The sequence below is a fragment of the Cervus elaphus genome, unplaced genomic scaffold (assembly GCF_910594005.1).
Source record: "Cervus elaphus unplaced genomic scaffold, mCerEla1.1, whole genome shotgun sequence".
Taxonomy (NCBI): Eukaryota; Metazoa; Chordata; class Mammalia; order Artiodactyla; family Cervidae; genus Cervus; species Cervus elaphus.
The window spans coordinates 5,586,777-5,604,779 of NW_025316781.1; the positions used below are offsets into that span (position 1 = coordinate 5,586,777).

The 18,003-nt window shown below is 55.0% G+C and overlaps 1 protein-coding gene across 1 annotated transcript in view; it reads left to right on the forward strand.

The window, feature by feature from the left end:
• The first annotated feature begins 13 nt into the window (after positions 1–13).
• The window catches only part of LOC122691392 (proto-oncogene tyrosine-protein kinase receptor Ret-like), a 49,330-nt gene continuing 31,340 nt past the window's right edge, over positions 14–18,003 (forward strand). Inside the window, 1 exon segment of the mRNA XM_043897965.1 lies at positions 14–331. Within this exon segment, the coding sequence (XP_043753900.1) occupies positions 262–331 (70 nt within the window). The 5' untranslated portion in view covers positions 14–261.

Sequence of the window (18,003 nt, forward strand, 5' to 3'; positions counted from 1 at the left end):
CCCCACGCCGCCCTCACTGCCCCGCCCCGCCCCTGCTCTCGCCTCGTGCGCAGCCCGCGCCCTCCCCTCCTCAGTCATGTGCTCCGAGCCCCGAGCACAGCTGCGGAGAGTGCCCTGGAGCCCGCGCCCCGACGCTCGGTGCCCGCAGTGTTCACTGCGTCCTCCGCTCCAGGACGGGCGGTGCTGAGCGCCGCACCCCGCTGCTGAGCCCCCCAGCCCAAGGAAGCGTCCCTCTCGCCGCAGCCGCAGCGTGCATCGGCGATGGCGAAGGCGACGGCCAGCGCCGTGGGGCTGAGGTTGCTGCTTCTGCTGCTGCCCCTGCTCGGGGAAGGTGAGTTCTGTCGAGGACTGGTGCCCGCAGCGGCCGGGGTGAAGTTGGAGCCGTGCGGTGGAGTGGACGCGTTTGAAAATGCCTTTCTGTTCACGGCGGGCAGCGGGCCAGGCAGTTACTGGCCACTTGGGCTCCACTGGGAGTGGGGTGGTGTGGCGGGCAGCGCGCCTCGGGCCCCAGGCTGGGTGGGTCTCGGCCGGAGCCGGACACGGGCCAGGCGCCTGTGCCCAGGGCCCGAGTCGCAGCCACGCTCGCCTGCCTGGTTGCGCCTCGGGCCACAGCAGCGTCTCGGGGCGAACCAAGCGGATCTTGTTGGCGTTTTGGTGCAGGTAGGGGAGGACGGGTAAGGTAGCCCTAAAAAGCCTGCCACTGGGGCAGGAGGAGTTGTGTTTCTGTAAACGATTGCTCCATTTTGGTTTCCTTGTCACACTCCACGTCGGTGCGTTTCTCCTCCAGCTCTGATATCCTCTCTCAGGTGAGAGCGGAGGGGATCTGATCTTTTTAAAACGGTTGCTTTTCCTTGTGAGTTTTTGCCACCCTACTTCTTAAAAATCCCCCAAGCCTGTGGTTTTTAGGGAGGCTGCCCTCGAGGGCCCGCTCAGGCTGGCCCAGCGCCACCGGCCCTGGCTCCAGTCCCACCCACTTCTTTAGAGTCCCCTGTTGCTGCCCCACAGGGGTACCTGAAGGTGCAGCCTTTGGCACCGTTTGACGGTTCGGGGCCAACATGCACCAAGCGCTTTTACCATCCTGGAGTGGAGTAGGGCTGTGTGTTGTCAGCATCAGTGCTGGGAGGATTCGAAGTGGCTTTGCAGAGGCTGGTCACTGCCCCCACCTCCAAAACTCTCAACAGATGAATGAACCCCAAGGCTGTGGAATCTGCTTCTTACCCCCTGCCCCCCGTGGCCACGAATTTTAGTTTCTCTCAAATTGTCCCTGATTTCTTTTTCTTAAATACTTATGTGTATGTACTAAATTTCCCTCTGAGAGTAGCCCCCACCACCCTTCCCCACCTTTCCCTTCAGCCTTTGGGAATACAAGAGGCAGTGAGTGGTTCCCTGCTTCTGGCCCTGGGTCCTGCACAGACGGTGGGTTCACAGGCCTGCCCAAGGTTTCATTTGTATGACTGGATCCTAAACTCAAGAGTCAGATACTTACACTAGGATGGGCCCCCAGCCCATCACAGGAAAGGCAGGGGAGAAATCCTTCCCATGCCCCGGGGAAGAATGGGGGAAGCATTGGGAGTCTGGGGTCAGGGTGCTGTGAGGCGGAAACAGACAGAAGAAGGATGAAGACTCCGCAGAAGTAAACACAGACAAGGCCTTCAGAAGATCTCTTGTAACTCTGCGTTGCAACTTTGTAGTAATGGGCGGGTGATCAGGTGAGAGGCCGAAGCCAGGGTGGACTTGGTGGCCTCAGAACCTAGAAGAGGACTTCCCATGCCTCTCCTGTGCTTAGCCAAGGTGTCCAGCTGAGGCTAGGAGGACTGGACTGGGAGCGGGGCTGCTAGCATGGACCTGTGACACTTGGTAGGAATGCAAGTGGCTTTTTCACAGCCTGGACTTAAGGAGTTGGGTGGTGGGAGAAAGGCCCTCCAATCCAGGGAAAGCAGGTCTCCTGCCCCACCCACTCTTCCAACAGGATGAGTAAGAAACTGATTGACGACACTGAGAGTGGAGAGGTGGCCCCGCGGTACTCAGGAGGAGACAGCTGGGCGTTTGGAGAGGCCTGCGGGCACACTACTCAGAGTGGCAGTTCTGGAGCTCTCTCAGTGTGGCGCTCCAGACTGCCGCAAGTGAGCCAGGGCCACTGCTCCGGGACTCACCCAGGCTGGGAGTAGCCCGGCCTCAGGGCGGCCCCTTGTGGATGCAGCCCTTCAGTGGCCGTGCCTCTTACCTGGGGTATGGGCTGGGTCTCTAGGGGATGAAAGCCCTCCCTGCTGGCCTAGACCTACCTCCCCCAGACCGGAAGCTCTCTTCTGTGCTGGATGACTGATGAGAGGCAGGGTAGGGAGGCAACCAGATGGAGCGGCAGTGGCCTGGACCCCAGTGTTGGGGAAGGAAAGCACTGCCTCAGGGCTGGCAGGGATGGGCTAGAGGGCTCAGGGGTGCTCAGACCAAGGTCATAGGACATCACCAGACCCCTAGTGTGTGCCCCTCTCCATGTGTACACACTCTCATTGTGTAAGAATTCACACGCCTTCAGAAAAAGGCGCCATCCCAGACACAGACTCCCAGAGTAGGGCAGTACTCCTCACCCACACTCTGGTATCTGTGTGAGGGCACACATGGGCACACACACACACTCTTGAATCCATGCTCACACACTCTCATGCTCACTCTTGGTGATCACCGAGACACCACTGCCCTTTCTCAAGGATATGTGATCATGAGGCCTGTGGACACACTCACACCCATGCTCGGCCCCTCACACTACACCCTTATCTGGGAAACCCAGCCCCCCTCCCTGCTACTCCCACACATTGCGACCCCTGCGTGTATACACAGGGACACCTGCTCCTCCCTATTCACACTCAGGGGGCACAGCCTGTCCACCTGGGGCATCCTGGACCCATCTAGAAGTTGTTCTCAGAAGAGTGTGTGGCGTTTTACTGCTCCAGTGCAGGTACAGATGTCCCCGTGGCATGGATGAAGAGACTGATTCCCAGCTTCCAGGGCTCTCCCTGAATGTCTCAGGCTGACTGCTCACCCAGCACCTTCTCCCTGCTCTTCCTCATGAGGCCTCGCACCTCCCATCTTCCTGGCCTGGCTTCTGGGTTCCTGTTTTGCTCAGTACCTCTGCCCACAAGGAGAGACCTGCCCCCTGTGCCTGCACGCCCCTGGGGCCTCTCACTCCCAGTACTGGCCATGACTTCCAGCCTGCTCTCCAGGCTGTGGGCCCTGCCCCTCTGCAGTTGGACCTGGGTGTGCCACTTTTGCTGGGACCAGCAGGTGCCAGCGCAGCCCCTCAGCCAGGAAGACTGCTCTGCCGACCTCTTTGTTTCTCTTTCTGCCCCTTCCCTCTCTGGCCAGGGACGAGTGGTGGTGTGCTTCATCAGGCTCACCTGGGTCCCCCTAAGCCCTTCTGGCCTCTGAGAGCTGCCTGCGCTCCACACTGACTGTCCTGGGCCCTAGCAGAGTCCAGCCTTCTGAGGGAGCAAGGGGCTGGGTCAGCTGGTAGGCTCCTAAGAGTAGGGTCTGCAAGCAGAGAGCAAATGGGGAAGTTTATTGAGACCATTGCAAAATTGCCTTTATTCTGCAGAATTGCATTAAGGATGGCTAAGTAAATCACTGTTTCCTTGGTGGTGTGAAGAAAATGGGATTCTTTTACCTAATGGGGTGCTAATGGCCTTTTAGCCAGGGGAGGAGAAAACAAATGAAAAATTATGGGATCTGTTAACCTGAAGTATGGGGTGCCAAGCGGAAGTGGGGGGGGGGGGCAGGAAACTGCTGCCTTGCCTGAGGGCTTCTCCCCCTGTGACCCAAAAGAGGTGCCCTCTGCCTATTGGTCTTAACTGGATAAGGTGATGCCAGCAACAGCCACCCCAGGGGGCCCACAGCATGCTGATCCTGTGCTCAGCACCGCCTGTCTGCTACTCACTGTATCCTCCTGAAACCCTGAGGGATGTGGCCTTGTATTCCCATTTCATAGGTAAGAAAACTGAGGCTCCCACAGCCCGTGTACCTGAGCCCGTGAAGAGGACTTCATGACTCTGTGGCCCTGGTCCTCTGGTTTTCAGCAAGCCCCTCCTCTGGGCCAGCGGTGGTGGGGACCTGCAACAGGGCTCAGGAGGAGTCCGGGGATGGGTGTGGGGAAGGTGGCCCTGAGTCTGCTCACCCACTGGTCACCCTCTGGTGGGGTGCTCCAGGGGCCCGAGGGACAGCCTGGCCTGGGTCTGGGACGGAAGTGTGCTGCCATGCTCCCCAACACCTGAGTCAGGAGCCCGCAGGACTCTGGCTGATTCTCAGATGGGACTGCTACTGTAGCTGATGTCTGGGAGTCCTACAGGTCCAGGAACTGCCTCCAGGTGGGATCCTGTCATAACTGGCCCCAGGGGAGGGAGCGTGCTAGTGGTGTAGGCTGAGAGTGTGACCCTTGTACCCGCCTCTGCCTGGGGACCTAGAACCTGACAGAAGCCACTGTGCTGAGGAGTGGGGGAGGGCAGGGGCTGGGCTTCAGGGCACATGGGTATGACTGTGTCTCCTTACCTGGACTCCAGGACATTCTGGGAGAAGAAAGTGCCCACTGGGCTCCCCAGGAAAGAGGCAGAGCTGGAGAAGTGCCCCCCAACAGCGGTATTGCTTCCTTCTATCCTGAAGAAGTGGCTAGTCTCCACTCTGGAGACCCACCCCCTTCCTGTGGATGTGGGGGAGGACACTTCCTCCTGTGGGGGTTGTGTTCAGGCTCCAGTCCCTCATCTTCTCCTCTTCATTTCTTTCTCTTCTTCCTCCTGGTTTCTGCAATTGTTTTTCTGAGAGAGTGACTTAATAGTAACAATAACAGTACTGGTGAGCAGCCCACATACACGCTCCGAGGGACCACCTGCCACCCAGGCAGCTTCTCCAGGACTAGGGGTGCACCCGGGGAGAATGCAGAAGGTGACTTTGACCTCAGAGCTATCTCCATGTAGGAGAAATGGGCAGTAAAGGAAGCGCCAAGCTGTCATTTATCTCAAATGTGTGTGTGTGATATCAAATGGAAGTGCATGGCAGAAGGCAGGCTGTGGGGCCGGGTGGAAGCAGGGATGGTGGGCTGCCAGGCAGGAAAGGGGCCCTTCTGGGCTTGGGCCACAGGGTGTGAAGGCGGTGGAGGACATCCCCCTCCCTCCCTCCCTCCTGCCTTCTCACTTGCTTCCCCTGGGTCTTCAAGGGCAGAGTGCTATGCTTTATGGGTGGGCATGCTTCAGCTCCTGGAAGACTGGGGGGTTGGTGTGACTCAGAGAGATCACCCAGGGCCATGACCTGGGTAGTCTCAGAGGGGCTTGAAGGGGTATGAAGACTCAGGCCTCCAGAGCCCACATGGCTTTCCCTCCCTACCCCAGAGCAGCGGACTGGCAGCGCAGGTCCCCCTCCCTGACCCCCGTGTTCCCATGCTCAAGGGAGGCTGTGGCTCCCAAGACAGAGCTCCGCCATACCTGAGAGGACCTGAGGGTATTGTCCTCTTTGGGCTGAAGCCCTGGGAGCCCCTGTGGACGGGGCCCACTTCCTGCCTGGCTTCACCTCCCAATCCTCCCACCATCCGCCTTCCCAAGCTCTGGACCAGACGAGACCTGGGCTTCCATCAAGCTCTGGCCTCACAGCTGGGTAATTGTGGGAGCCCCTGGCACCTGTCCCTGAGGCTGGAGCCTGAAAGCCAGTGGCCCTATCAGCTGTCCACTGCAAGACCCTGGGCAAGGTAGGGTGGGGCGAGAGAGAGCAGGGAGGTAGAACTGATACCCCCTAGAAAGCGTGGTTGTGGGTGTGATGACGCCAGCAGGAGCTTGGGGAAGGCAGATCAGGCACCACCTGGGCCCTCAAGGAGAGCAGGTGGCCAGCCCTGAGCAAACACCTCTGTTTGCTTTTGCCTGGTGAGCGGCTCCACAGAGTATAGCAGCCAAGGCACCACTGTAGAAAGGTCACCTGTGCACCTGGACAGGTGTGTGCCCACCTGTTGGTCCGGCCGATGCAGGCTCTCCATGACATCAAGGATACCTAGTGGGACTGGGGGCCTCTGTGGCAGGCAGGGATCAGTTCTGGGACCCACTCAGGGAAGACACCCCTGCCCCTGCAGACCCACGTCCTGGGGGCCCCAGCCCACTGCCCCCAGATTCAGGTACTGGGACTTTACTTTATCCCCATCTTAAGCCTTCACTCTTCTGACCTGGGAGCTACTGTCTGGGTTCCACAGGGCCCTGGGCTCCAGAGAAGTATCTAAGGGGCAGGGTGGCCGGGAGAGGGAGGCAGAGCTCCAAGCTGTGCCCTGATTACCAGCTCTGACTGCCCTGTGATTGAAGAAACAATTTGGCTTCTGAAACAGTCAGAACCTCTCTGGTGAGATAATGGACATCAGAACTGGTTCTAGTCCCCCATTCCTGCCTATGGGATTGCCAGAAACCTCCAGTGGTTCTTAGTCTTAGCAAAAGGGGGAAAGAAACCATGTAAGTTCCTAAGCTTTAATTAACAAAAAAAAAAAAAAAAGGAAAAGAAAAACTATAAGTTCCTAAGCTTTAACTAACAGCCTGGAAAATGCTTGGGAAGATATATGTTCTGTGTGCCAGAACCTGAGAGTGAGACAGGTGTGGGGGTGGGGGGCGATCTGGGGTGCACAGCGTGGTGGTGGGAGTCCGAGTGGAGGGAAAGAGTTTATGGAGTTTCTTTCTCAAGTTTTTCTACCCCTGAAACAGTCAAAGACACAGATACGGTGAAACAGGGAAAGACCCAGAAGCTGGGGGGCTGGTTCAGAGTGTGCTTTCTCCTTCCCTCCTCCCCTATCCTGCCTTTCCAGCATTGCCCATGGTGCATCTGATGCTCTTTTTTTTTCTTTCTGGGAAGGAGAAAGGATGGAATCAGCACTCCATTCCGCCACCTCTTGGCCATGACATGGGTGCAAGGTGACCGTGTACTCTGTGCTGTGAGCACATGCTTTGCCACTGGGTTGAGCCTCCTCATCAGATTGGCACCTGCAGGGGATCTTTACAGGAGATCACACATGTGACTCCACAGAGCCTTGAGAAGTTTCCGCTGGGACCCTCTTGAATCTTCTTCTGCAGCCACCTATCCCCTGTACCTATGTGAGCAGGAAAGACTATGAACTTGGGGGTGACAGAAACCCCCAGTCTCAACGTCTCAACACTGTTCATTTGTCTCCTGCTCCCCGCCCCCTGCCCTTGGCAGCCACTCCACACCTGACTGTGTGCACAAGAGGGGCCCAGAGCTCTGAGGAGTCGGGTTTCTAGGGCCCTGGGCTCTTTGCCCATTTCCACAGGCTGGAATCCCATCACAGGGTCCTTTTCTCTGCAAGAGAAGCCAGTGTGCAGAGGAGAGCATGGTGGTTTGGTGGGATGCACACTGGGGCACCTGTGCAGGCTCCTGGGGTCCGCTCTGGACTTGTGCCCCTGCCTCTTCCAGGGTGGTCTCTCCTGCGGAGATGGGGGGAAGAACAGGTGGTAAACAATTAAAATTCACTTCTTTTGAGGTATGAAATTCACATAACAAAATTAGAGTGAACAGTTGAGTGGGATTTAGTACATTCACAGCATTGCATATTCATCACCCCTGTGTAGTTCCAGAACATTATTGTTAACCCCCCAAAGAAAACCCCATACCCATTAGGCAGTGCGCCTAGTCCCCCCACACTAGCCCCTGGTAACTGCCACTCTGCACCTGTCTCTATGGGCTTGTCTATTTTGGATATTTAAAATAAATTGACCTTTCATTTGTATCAGGCTCCTTTTACTTGGTTGGAGGTATATCCGTGTTGTAGCATGTATTGGTATTTCATTCCTTTTTAAGGGTGAGTAATATTACATTGCATGTATTGGGTTGGCCAGGAAGTTTGTTTGGGTTTATGAACTTTAGGGCCAATGCAACATGTATCACATTTATTTATTCATTCATCTCTTGGTGGACATTTGGGTTGTTTACATCTTTTGACTTTTGTGAATAATGCTGCTGTGGATATTTTTGTGTGAGTATCTGTTTGAATCCCTGTTTTCAGTTCTCTTAGGTGTTTATTTTGGAGTAGAATTGCTGGGTCATGTGATAATTTCAACTTTTCTGAGGAACTGCCAAGCTCTTTTCTGAGGAACTGCCAAGCTATTTTCTGATAACAACTGAAACATTTTACAATTTTACCAGCTGTGTGTGAGAGTTCTAGTTTTACCACATCCTCACCAACACATGTTAGTTTCTGTTTATATTTTTAAATTGTATCAATTTTCTTGGATACAAGCAGTGTCCTCACCTATGGTTTTGATTTGCTTTTTCTTAATTATCAGTGATGCTGAGAGTCTTTTTACTTCCTTCTCGGCCATTTGTATCTTTTTTGGGGAAGCAACTATTTTGCCCCTGTTTCAATTGGGTGGACCTTCTTTTGTTGTTGAGTTTACTTTGCTTTATCAAATTTCCACCAGGTGTTCCCACCTGCTCAGGGTGGGAAGATCTTGACTAGGGGGTTATCAGGAAGCCTTTGTGGGCCCAAGGAGGTCTCATTCAGGAGTCAGGGAGGAGGCGGCTCCTTGCCAGGCTGTCCTGTGGATGCTTCTGGGACTTTGTATGCTTCCCTTTTTCTTCCTCTTCCCACACAGTATCTGGAAGATTTTTGCTCTTTATTCGGACTCCTGGTTATTTATTGCGGGTTGGCAAGTGCTTGGTTTGGAAATGAAGGGTAAGGCTGGAAAGGAGGAAGCAGGTTGGAGACATGGTCTTCCTGACCTTCCAGAGTCAGTCAGCATCCTCTCTCCCTGCCTTCTGGGACCTTCTTGGTTTTCCAGAAGGTCCTGGCTGGGGGAGCTCTGAGCTCTGTGGTAGAACTGAGTGTAAGGGAGAACTAGTGTGTAAAGACACCACACCAGTATGAGGCAGAAACACACATCCTCCCAGCAGCCTGGGTCACCCTTGTACCAGAACTCGTCTGCTGGTGGTCAGCCCCTGCGTGATCCCTTCACAGCCCGAGGCTGGGGCCGCAGCCTGTGACCCAGCAGACACTGACCAGGACCCCAGTGCATTCCCTCTCGCCTGTCCCTCTGCCCTCCTCTTTCCTGGGACCATCCTGCATCACTGCATCTGATTTGCCTCAGTGGCAGACCTGGGTCCAGTGTCCTCTCCTTGACTTTGTGATGAAGGTCAAAAGAGCACAGGGACCATACCCAGGTTAGACTGAACTCCTCCAAAGGGAAGAATTACCCTTGGCAATTTCCACGCCCCCACCCCCCGGCAAGACTCTCAAGGGAGGTGCCAAGAGACCCCGAGACTCCAAGGCTTCCTCCTTGGGAAGCTGCCCCTAGGACTCTGGACACTGGGCTGAATGAATTCAGTTAGTCTCACTCTAAGGGTCAGAATGTTAGTCTGCTTTTATTTTTTCATTTGTTTTGTTCGTTGAATAAATGCTGCTGACGACAAGTTGTCTTTAATAAACCACAAGTTCTTTGCAAAAAAAAAAAAAAAAAGAGAGGGAGAAAAGAGGAGAAGTGGCTCTGGCTCCCACCAGTAGGTGCTTGGTCCCAGCAGCCCTTCCAGGGAGGGTCCCTGTCCCTGTTCACAGCTGGGAACAGACGCAGAGAGGCTGAGCACTGAGTGGGCCATGCAGGAAGACAGAGAAGGAGCGTGGCCTGGGCCTGGCTCTGCACTTGTCTCTCTGCTTTCACGAGTCACACTGAAATCTCTCCTTTGTATCTAGACTCACTTCTGAAGGTGAAATGTGTGTGTGTACGTGCATGCATGTGCACGTGTGCACGCACACATGCTCAGTTGTATCCTACTCTTTGCAACCACATGGACTCTAGCCCTCCAGGCTCCTCTGTCCATGGGATTCTCCAGGCAAGAATACTGGCGTGGGTTGCCATTTCCTCCTCCAGGGGATCTTCCCAACCCAGGTATCGAATAGTAGGATCTAACAGCAGCAAAGAAAAGGACCCCTCAAGGCTCAGTCCTGTGTCCAGGGGGCATGGGCACATCAGGCCCCCAGCATCCCCAGGTACCTGCACACTCAGCAGCCTTGACCATGTCTGTCCCTGTTGGACAGCGCTGGCCGAGCAAACTCCCCCCTGTTCATGCCTTCCTGGGCCTTTGCTCTGTTTCACTGAGATATGAAAGAGCAAATTTCCACGAGGAGACTTTTAAGGGCACCTGCATTTTTGAGGAGACTGAAGAAGACTATGGAGGATTATTTAGGTTGCATTTTCCACCTGGTCAGCAAGCAGGTGGATGGGTGGCCTGGAGTCCCAGGTCATGGTGCCCTGGCTTTTCCACATGTGTGTGCACAGCCGTCACCGAGCAGAGGAGCCTGGTGGCCATGTATACCTAAGAGTAGAACCCTTAAGTCCTGGCTCACTCACTCTGTACAGCCTTGGGCAAGGTAGCCTCTCTCTGCCTTGGTTTCCTTGCTCTAAGACAGGAACCAGAAGTTGTCCTTACCTCTGGCAGTTGTCGTGTCCATTAGTAGGGTGATGCACGTGAAACATTTGGAATAGAGCCTCTCGGGAAGAATGCATTGGCTTGCCAAAAAGTTCGTTTGGGTTTTTCTGTAATATCATGCATTAAAAACTCAAACGACCTTTTTGGCCAACCCAATAAAGAAGTCTCACTCTTGCTGAGTTAAATCCAACTCTTTGCAACGCCATAGACTGTAGCCCATCAGACTCCTCTGTCCATGGGATTCTCCAGGCAAGAATACTGGAGTAGGTTGCCATTTCCTCCTCCAGGGGATCTTCCCGAGCCAAGGATCGAACCTGTGTCTCCTGCATCGCAGGCAGATTCTTTACCTGATGAACCTTCGGGGAAGCCCTTGCTGGTTAATGGTAAACCTGGGCTGGGCGAGACCGGTGCTGGGGGGAGGGGCAGAAAGGGGCAGGACCATGGCTGTTCAAGGAGGTCCAATGAGGTGACACATTTGTTGAGATCTGAGTCATAGTGCCCTGCTGGGTGAGAGGGGGACAGTTGCTGGGCAGCAGCAGCAGAGTCAAAGCCTGGGATGTCCTGGCCAGTCGCCAGGGCTGACCTGACCAGGCCGGGGCTGATACACCTGCCGTTGGCTGGGGTTACAAAGCACAGGAACCCCAGAGCCAAGGGAGCCTGGTGACCTGCAGAACAGTCATCATCAGGCCACTTGGGTGGCCAGTCTTTTTCCAGTCAGGCTTTGCCCTGGGTAAAGAAATTAATTGTAACCTAATTCGCAGTTTCCTTTGCATAGAAGCTGGAAGGAACTGCTAGTGAGGCTGGTGAGTAACTCAGTGGCAGCTGGGAAATCACATTTGGGCATGAGTGTCCATCATCTGAGCGAAGCTGTTGCAGCTGGTCCGGGTGGTTGGGGATGTGGGTGGTGGCCACGGGTGCCTGCTAGGTGCAGCCTGGCCCTCAGGCCTCTGGGAACAGAAGGTTGGGGCCTGGGCACAAGGGAGGAATTTGGGCTGCTGGCTCCATGCAGCTGGGCTGCAGATCTCATCTGCACACCTCACTACCCCAAACTTCAGCCACACCCTGACCCCTTCCTGCCCATCAGCAGAGGACTACGTAGATGGCATGGCAGAGGAGGGGGTTGTCAGGAGACCTAGGCCTGGTTGCAGTTCCATTCTGAGAGCAAGAAGTGAATTCTCTTCCTCAGAATTGGGAAACAGACGGGGAGACTGAGGTCTACAGTAAGAGCTCGGGTAAGGTGGGCAAGTCAGAGCTTTTCACGTGTGGAGGAATGTACCTGTACGTACAGGTCTGTGGTGCCTCTGAGGCAAGGCCTGGTCCTCGGGTTTCTCCTCCTCTCTCCAGGCCACCAGCCACCCTGTCCAGGCAGGGCCCACGCAGACAGGTGTGTGGGGAGACACAGTACCCCTGCATGTGATCGCCTGCCCTGCCCACCGTGGACCACACGATGAGGCTCAGTCTGAAGGGATGATGGAGGGAAAGCCTGCAGAGCTGGGCTATGTGTGAAGTCCCTGACCAGACAGGCAGGCAGGTGCCTGGGCTCTGCACTAGACAGAATCCTCAGGAGCGTGGAGAGCCCCAGGCATCCAGGGTGTGCCAGGGTGGCTGCTCACTCCTCCTTGTGTGCCAGGCCTTTGTGCCAGCTGGCCTTTGTTGTGTGCCCAGTCCGGGCCAGGAAGGCCACTCAGCCTTGTGGCCACAGTGGCACACAGGCTGTCCACTGAGGGCTGCTGGCAGCATTTGGGAAGAGGGAATTTAAGACTGGAATTGAGGCTGCTCTCATGGTGATTAGTGTCCTCACTGGGCACCAAGTAAAGTAGCTAGCCCTGGCTTGTATTCACCACCCATGTATGCACTTAGCTGTTCAGCTTTGGGTACACCTGCACAGGCCAGAGTTTTCTTGATGATTTTGTAGAGAGGCTTCAGTTCCCAGCATGAGGACTGGGGCAAGCTGTCATATTCCCTGCAAGGAGGCACTGGCTTGTGACATCTAAGCTGAGCCCAGGACCCGTGAACAGAGGTGGCTGGCTCTCAAAGGGCCACCCAGGCCTTCCCTTCTCGCCTGCTCTGTGCCAGGCATCAGGCAAGGTTCTGGGAATGCAGCAGTGAACAGGACAGGCCCGGGCTGGCTTTGTGGGTCTTTCCAGTCCAGCTTTCTTCCCACATCTTATGTGGGTCAAACCTGGCAAAGCTGCTTCATTTGGAAGCCTCTGGATGCCTAGCAGAGTGATGATGGTGGCGATGGTTGGAGGGTGGAGTGATGGTGGGTGGTGATGGTGTAGGCATGGTCAGCAGTAGTGGTGAAGCTGGTGGGTGAAGGTGTGAGGTGATGGTTGTGGGGAGGGTGGTGATGGTGTCAGTAGTGGTTAGGGTGTGGGGATGATAATATAGTGGGGGGCTGGAGTTCAGGTGAAGTTAGTGATGGTGGTGGTGATGCTGTGTAGGTGAGGGGGGTGAAGGTGATGGTGCTTGTGGGGAGAGTGGTGATCATGGTAGTGGTAATGGTGTAGCTGGGGGTGGTGATTGTGGTTGGGTAATGGTGGTGATGGTGGTGATGGTTTTATGGCCACACACAGGAGGTACTGAGCATACCATCAGCCCCATTTATGGCCAAAGTGGGGCTGGCCTGCAGGGCCCTCTCTGCGCTCATAGGCACTGGTTCTCCTGACCTGTGCTTTTTTCCTAAAAAGCCAAAATTACATTACAATCCCTTGCAAAACCAGCCTCCATCTGGGACAAAAAATGGAGATCGTGGGGTGTGTGGAGCATCCTACAGGGTGACCCTGCCTGAGAGTGCACATGTGTGTGTGTGCATGTGTATGTCATTCTGCCTAATGTCTCCCAGTTGGCAGTGTTCCTCAGTTACCAGGCCATCATTTCCTGAGCTGTGGTCAGTGATTTTGTTCTTAGGTGTCCTCAGGGTTTCTTTGCTCAATGCCAACTCTGGCCTCACCCAGGCAGGTCGTGCACTAGAGAGTGCTGTGTGCCCCACGTGAGCCTCATGGGGTGGGGAGGGGCATCCGTGAGGCTCCATTGCACTCATCCTGCCACTGGCCACCCACCTGTGGCTCCCTGTGCCTGTCAGACCAAGCCAGGGGGTCTTGACCAAGGTGATATCACCCATCTCTCTGATACCCTGCCCCCTCTCCTATCCCAAAGTCTCACTGTTTTCCAAATGTGCCCAGCTGTTAACCTCCCGCCCACCTTCCCCCCGCCACTCTGTGCTTAAAACCATTTATGTATTAGTTTGTTCCTTCCTGGATTCCTTTGTTGTTTCACTCACTAGTTTGTTGTTTCAGACAGATTGTGACATGATCTGACTGACCCTGGCTGCTCTGGGGCAAGTGGCCTATGGGGTCAAGAGTGGTCTCAAGGAGGGACTTCCCTGGTGGTCCAGTGACTAAGACTCTGTGCTCCCAAAGCAGGGGGCCTGGCTTCAGTCCTGGTCCAGGAACTTAAATCTTGCATGCCACAACTAAGATCCAGTACAGCCAAAAAAAAAAAAAAAAGAGTGGGCTCAGGGAGGCTAGGTGGTCCTCTAAGCTGAACTGAGATGAGGGAGAGGATGGAGCGAGTTGGTACGGATGTCTCTGGTACTTGGGTGGAGGTCAGGGCTGGTGAACGTGGCATTCCTTGGCCCAGAGGCAGCCATTCGAGCTGTGGGACTGGCTGCCATTTGCTTAAGGATGCTCTGGAGAGAACACCTAGAAGATAAGCTGAGACGGAGGAAACCCACATGGGGGTGAGCAGGCTGGCTCATCAGAATGAAATAGGAAAGCACCAAACACAGGAGGTCCTGAAGCAACCAGAGAGAAGAGAGAACCAAGAAGGGAATCATCAGAATTGAGTACAGACCTCTCAGAAGCAGGACAGCAGAATCACGCTTTTGAAGGACAGAATAACTGTCCTGTAGAAGTCTCAGGGCTTCCCAAGTGGGCTTCCCAGTTGGCACAGTTGATAAAGGGTCTGCTTGCCAATGCAGGAGATGCAGATTCAATCCCTGGGTCGGGAAAATCCCCTGGAGGAGAAAATGGCAACTCCCTCCAGATATTCTTGCCTGGAAAATTCCATGGACAGAGGAGCCTGGCAGGCTACAGTCCATGGGGTCACAAAAGAGTTGGACATGACTGAACACTCACACACACAGAATTCTCTGCCCAGCAGAAGTGCCTTTCAAGAATAAGGTAAAAGTGTTTTAAAAAGAGGGGCAAGGGAAACAAAGACCCAGATTCATGTTTCTGTGAGTGTATGAGGTGGAAGGGGCGTGTGGGAGGGGCAGCACTGTTGCTAAACGTCCAGTTAAGTTGGCCACAGGTTCATGAGTGTTTGTTGCAGAACACTATTTTGACATAAATGTTCTGCAAAATATACTGCTTGTACATGTCAAATATTCAACTAGAATAAAGAGAAAATGTGAACAGGATATGAGAGGAGGGGCATGGGGTGGACGAGGAGAGGATAATGGTGCCAAAAGTTGCTGTCTGGGCGGTGGGGCTAGGGGGACCCTCCACAGGGACAGCTGGCCCTCAGGGAGAGGGGCAGTCCCTGGGGAGGAGTCCATGAGGTCTGCTTCCTGTTCCTGCAGAAGTGATGGCATTAGGAAACCACCGTCTGTTAAGGAGATTGTGCTGGGCCATAATAAAGCTGTCATCTGCAGGATCTGGTGCTCGTCACAGGCAGGAGCAGGGCTGCCCGGTGAGTGGATTCTGCGGGAAGGTACTGCCTTGCACACACATGTGGGCACTATTGTCACCCCACTCAGTTCTTAGATCAGACCATCTTGCCATGTGTTTTTTTCTTGAGAGCCCCAAATTCTGGCTTTTACATTGCAGTCCTAGGACATTGGTTGTCTGGGGCCTTGTGTGGGATGACCACGGTGACTGCCACTCACTCTAGTCAAGGGTGCCCAGTTAGGAAGCACCTGCCTGGATCTGGGTTGGTATGGTCAGACTGGCAGCACATCCTCAGTCGAGGGTAGCAAGGAGGTCAAAGGAACCTCAGGGGAGTTGTGCATGGCCTCTCATGGCCAGGGCTGACCAGGGGGCACTGGTGAGGTGAGCCTGCAGTTAGGACTGGGTAGGCTCGGTATGTCTCACTAAATGAGCAAGAAGATGGGGGAGGTGGGGGTGGGTCTGCAACAGTGTGAGAGAATGTGCATGTGACATGCTAAGTGTAAGAGAGATGTGTGTATCAGTCTGGGTCCAATCCAGAGACACCCACACAGCGACTGGACCAGAGGAGGTTAACATAAGAGTTGATCGGCAGTGATGAGTGTAAGAGAGCTGTGGGCCACCCTGAGGCAGAGGGCAGGAGCTTGGGGAAGGGGCTCCCTCCCCAGAGTGGGGTCACAGCTCACTGCATATTGAGAAGTTGGCTGGGTTGCAGGGGCCAGGACTGGTCTGCAGCCTCGGGGGCCAGCGGGAGGTGACCCTCCAGTACACGGGGGAGCTGAGGCTGGTGCACAAAGGCTGGTGATGGGTGCATCTGGGGGCTATGGGAGGTGATCGCGGGGCAAGGGCGTGGGCTACATTGGCGCCAAGGGGCTGCGTGCATTTGGCATGGACTGAGGCAGAGCATGCAGGATGTCCCCACAATGTGCTGCAGAAGTGAGGGATGACAACCAGAAACCCTCGTCCACCTGCGTGGTTCTCCACCGCACAGGAGGGCACTCACAGCTTCTGTGTGGGTCTGAGAATGTGTACGAGTATGACCAGTGTTCATGTGTGAGTGTTCACACAGGGCTGAGCTTGTGGACAGTTGAATGAGTGAAAGTGAAGTAGAGACTTGGGCCTGCTTCTCTCTGCATACAAATGTGAGTAAATGACACATCCAGCCAGGTGTGGAGCATTGAAGACTGCCTTTCCAGGATACAAAAAGGCTGGTGACTGCGTGTGCCGAATGAGACCATCCATGCCTGGTGGCTCTGCTTGTAAAGATGCTGGAGGAGGCCCTCCTTGGAACAGGACAGCCCGCTGTCCCCACTGAGTGTTAGTTGCACATCTTCTCCTGCAGGGGTGGGGCAGGGTGGGAGCATATGGGGCCTTGGGCCCACATGCCTGTCTCTGTTTCCATCTGCTGCATACCTGTGCATACACATTCATGCATATACACACACATGCCATGAAGGGGGCCTGGGGTCTCTGCAAATGCGAGCAGCAGCCAGGACCTTTGGCAGGTATGTCATGAGCAGTGTGGGACCCATCCCCACTCCTGTGAGAGCAAAGCCCAGCTCCTCACCCTCTGGTGTGATGCCAGGGCAACTTGAGGGGCCAGAACCCCACGTGGTGCTGGCAACATCTGTCGAGGCAGAAACGTGGGACTAGGTGTTGGGGGAGGACCCTGTCACCCAGCAGCATTCGGGGTGGAAGGTGTGGGTGGGGCAGGTTTTACAAGTCCTGCTGTGTCGACCTGCCCCAAGTTCCAGGGGAGACTCTCATCAGAGGTTGGTCAAAAAGCCCTTCCTGGCAAAACGGTGCCAGCAGGGAGGGGTGGTCAGCTGGCAAGGCCTGGGGCTTCCTGGTGGGGCCAGCATCTGCCTTGCTCCTGAGTCCCATCGCCGCTTTGTTAGTCATCGTCCAAACCCCAAGATGCCCACCCTCCAGCTGTTTGACCATGGGAAGTCTTCTCACCTCCCAGCCTCCGTGTTCTTACCTATTTAATGGGGCAGTGAAGAGGTTTGCCCAGTGATTATAAATCGGAAGTGTGAACTTCATACCGCGTGTACCTGTGCAAAGGTGAGGCCTATACCAGCTCCTCCTCTCCCCAGCCTGCCCTTCTCTTGTTCACAGTCAGAGAAAGTGAGGCCCAGAGGAGGCTAGAACTTTACAGAGGCTGCACAGCCCCAGGAAACTGGACACCTCTGATGGCCCTTTCCGGGCTCTTCTCCTTCACCCTCTGGGGTTGGCCCCATCATCTGTAGGGCCCACCATAGAATGCAGATTGTTCTAGAATTATGAATTATTTTAGGACAATGACAGGAGAGCATTAAACCAAGTATGGGGAACTGTGGTCTCCCCAGGCTACACCCCCCTGAGGCCAGCCCTGCACCCACACCCTCGTTCCCTACCTTGGACCATGTGTTTTTCCATCTAAACGTGTCTGTGACAAGGAGGAGCATTAAGGCGGCCATGCCCTGAGTAGGGACCACCTGGGAAGCATTTTAAGTGCATTTAAGACTGTTTCTGCTCACAATCATCGCCCAACCCACAAATCACTTTTGGCAGCAACAGACCAGGCCCCACATGGATCCTGTAGGACCTGGCTCGGAGATGAGAGCAGGCAGTGCTCTCATCCTGCACGTGAAGTCTGTGTGGTGGTGACTGGACCAGCTCGGAGGTGGGGGCTCCCTGGAGCTCAAGGCACCTCCCAGCCCCTGGACCATTGAATGTACATGTGCTCAAGGGGGCCCCAGGGGAGGAGCCCTATTCTGGATCTGCTCCTCACTACCTGGTAGGTGGAGTGAGCATCTCGCCCCCGCTTAGAAGACCGATCTGCAAGCCCTACCCCCCATGGGTGGCTCCCAGGGCTGCCAGTTCTTGCACAGCTGACCGAGGCCACAGGGAT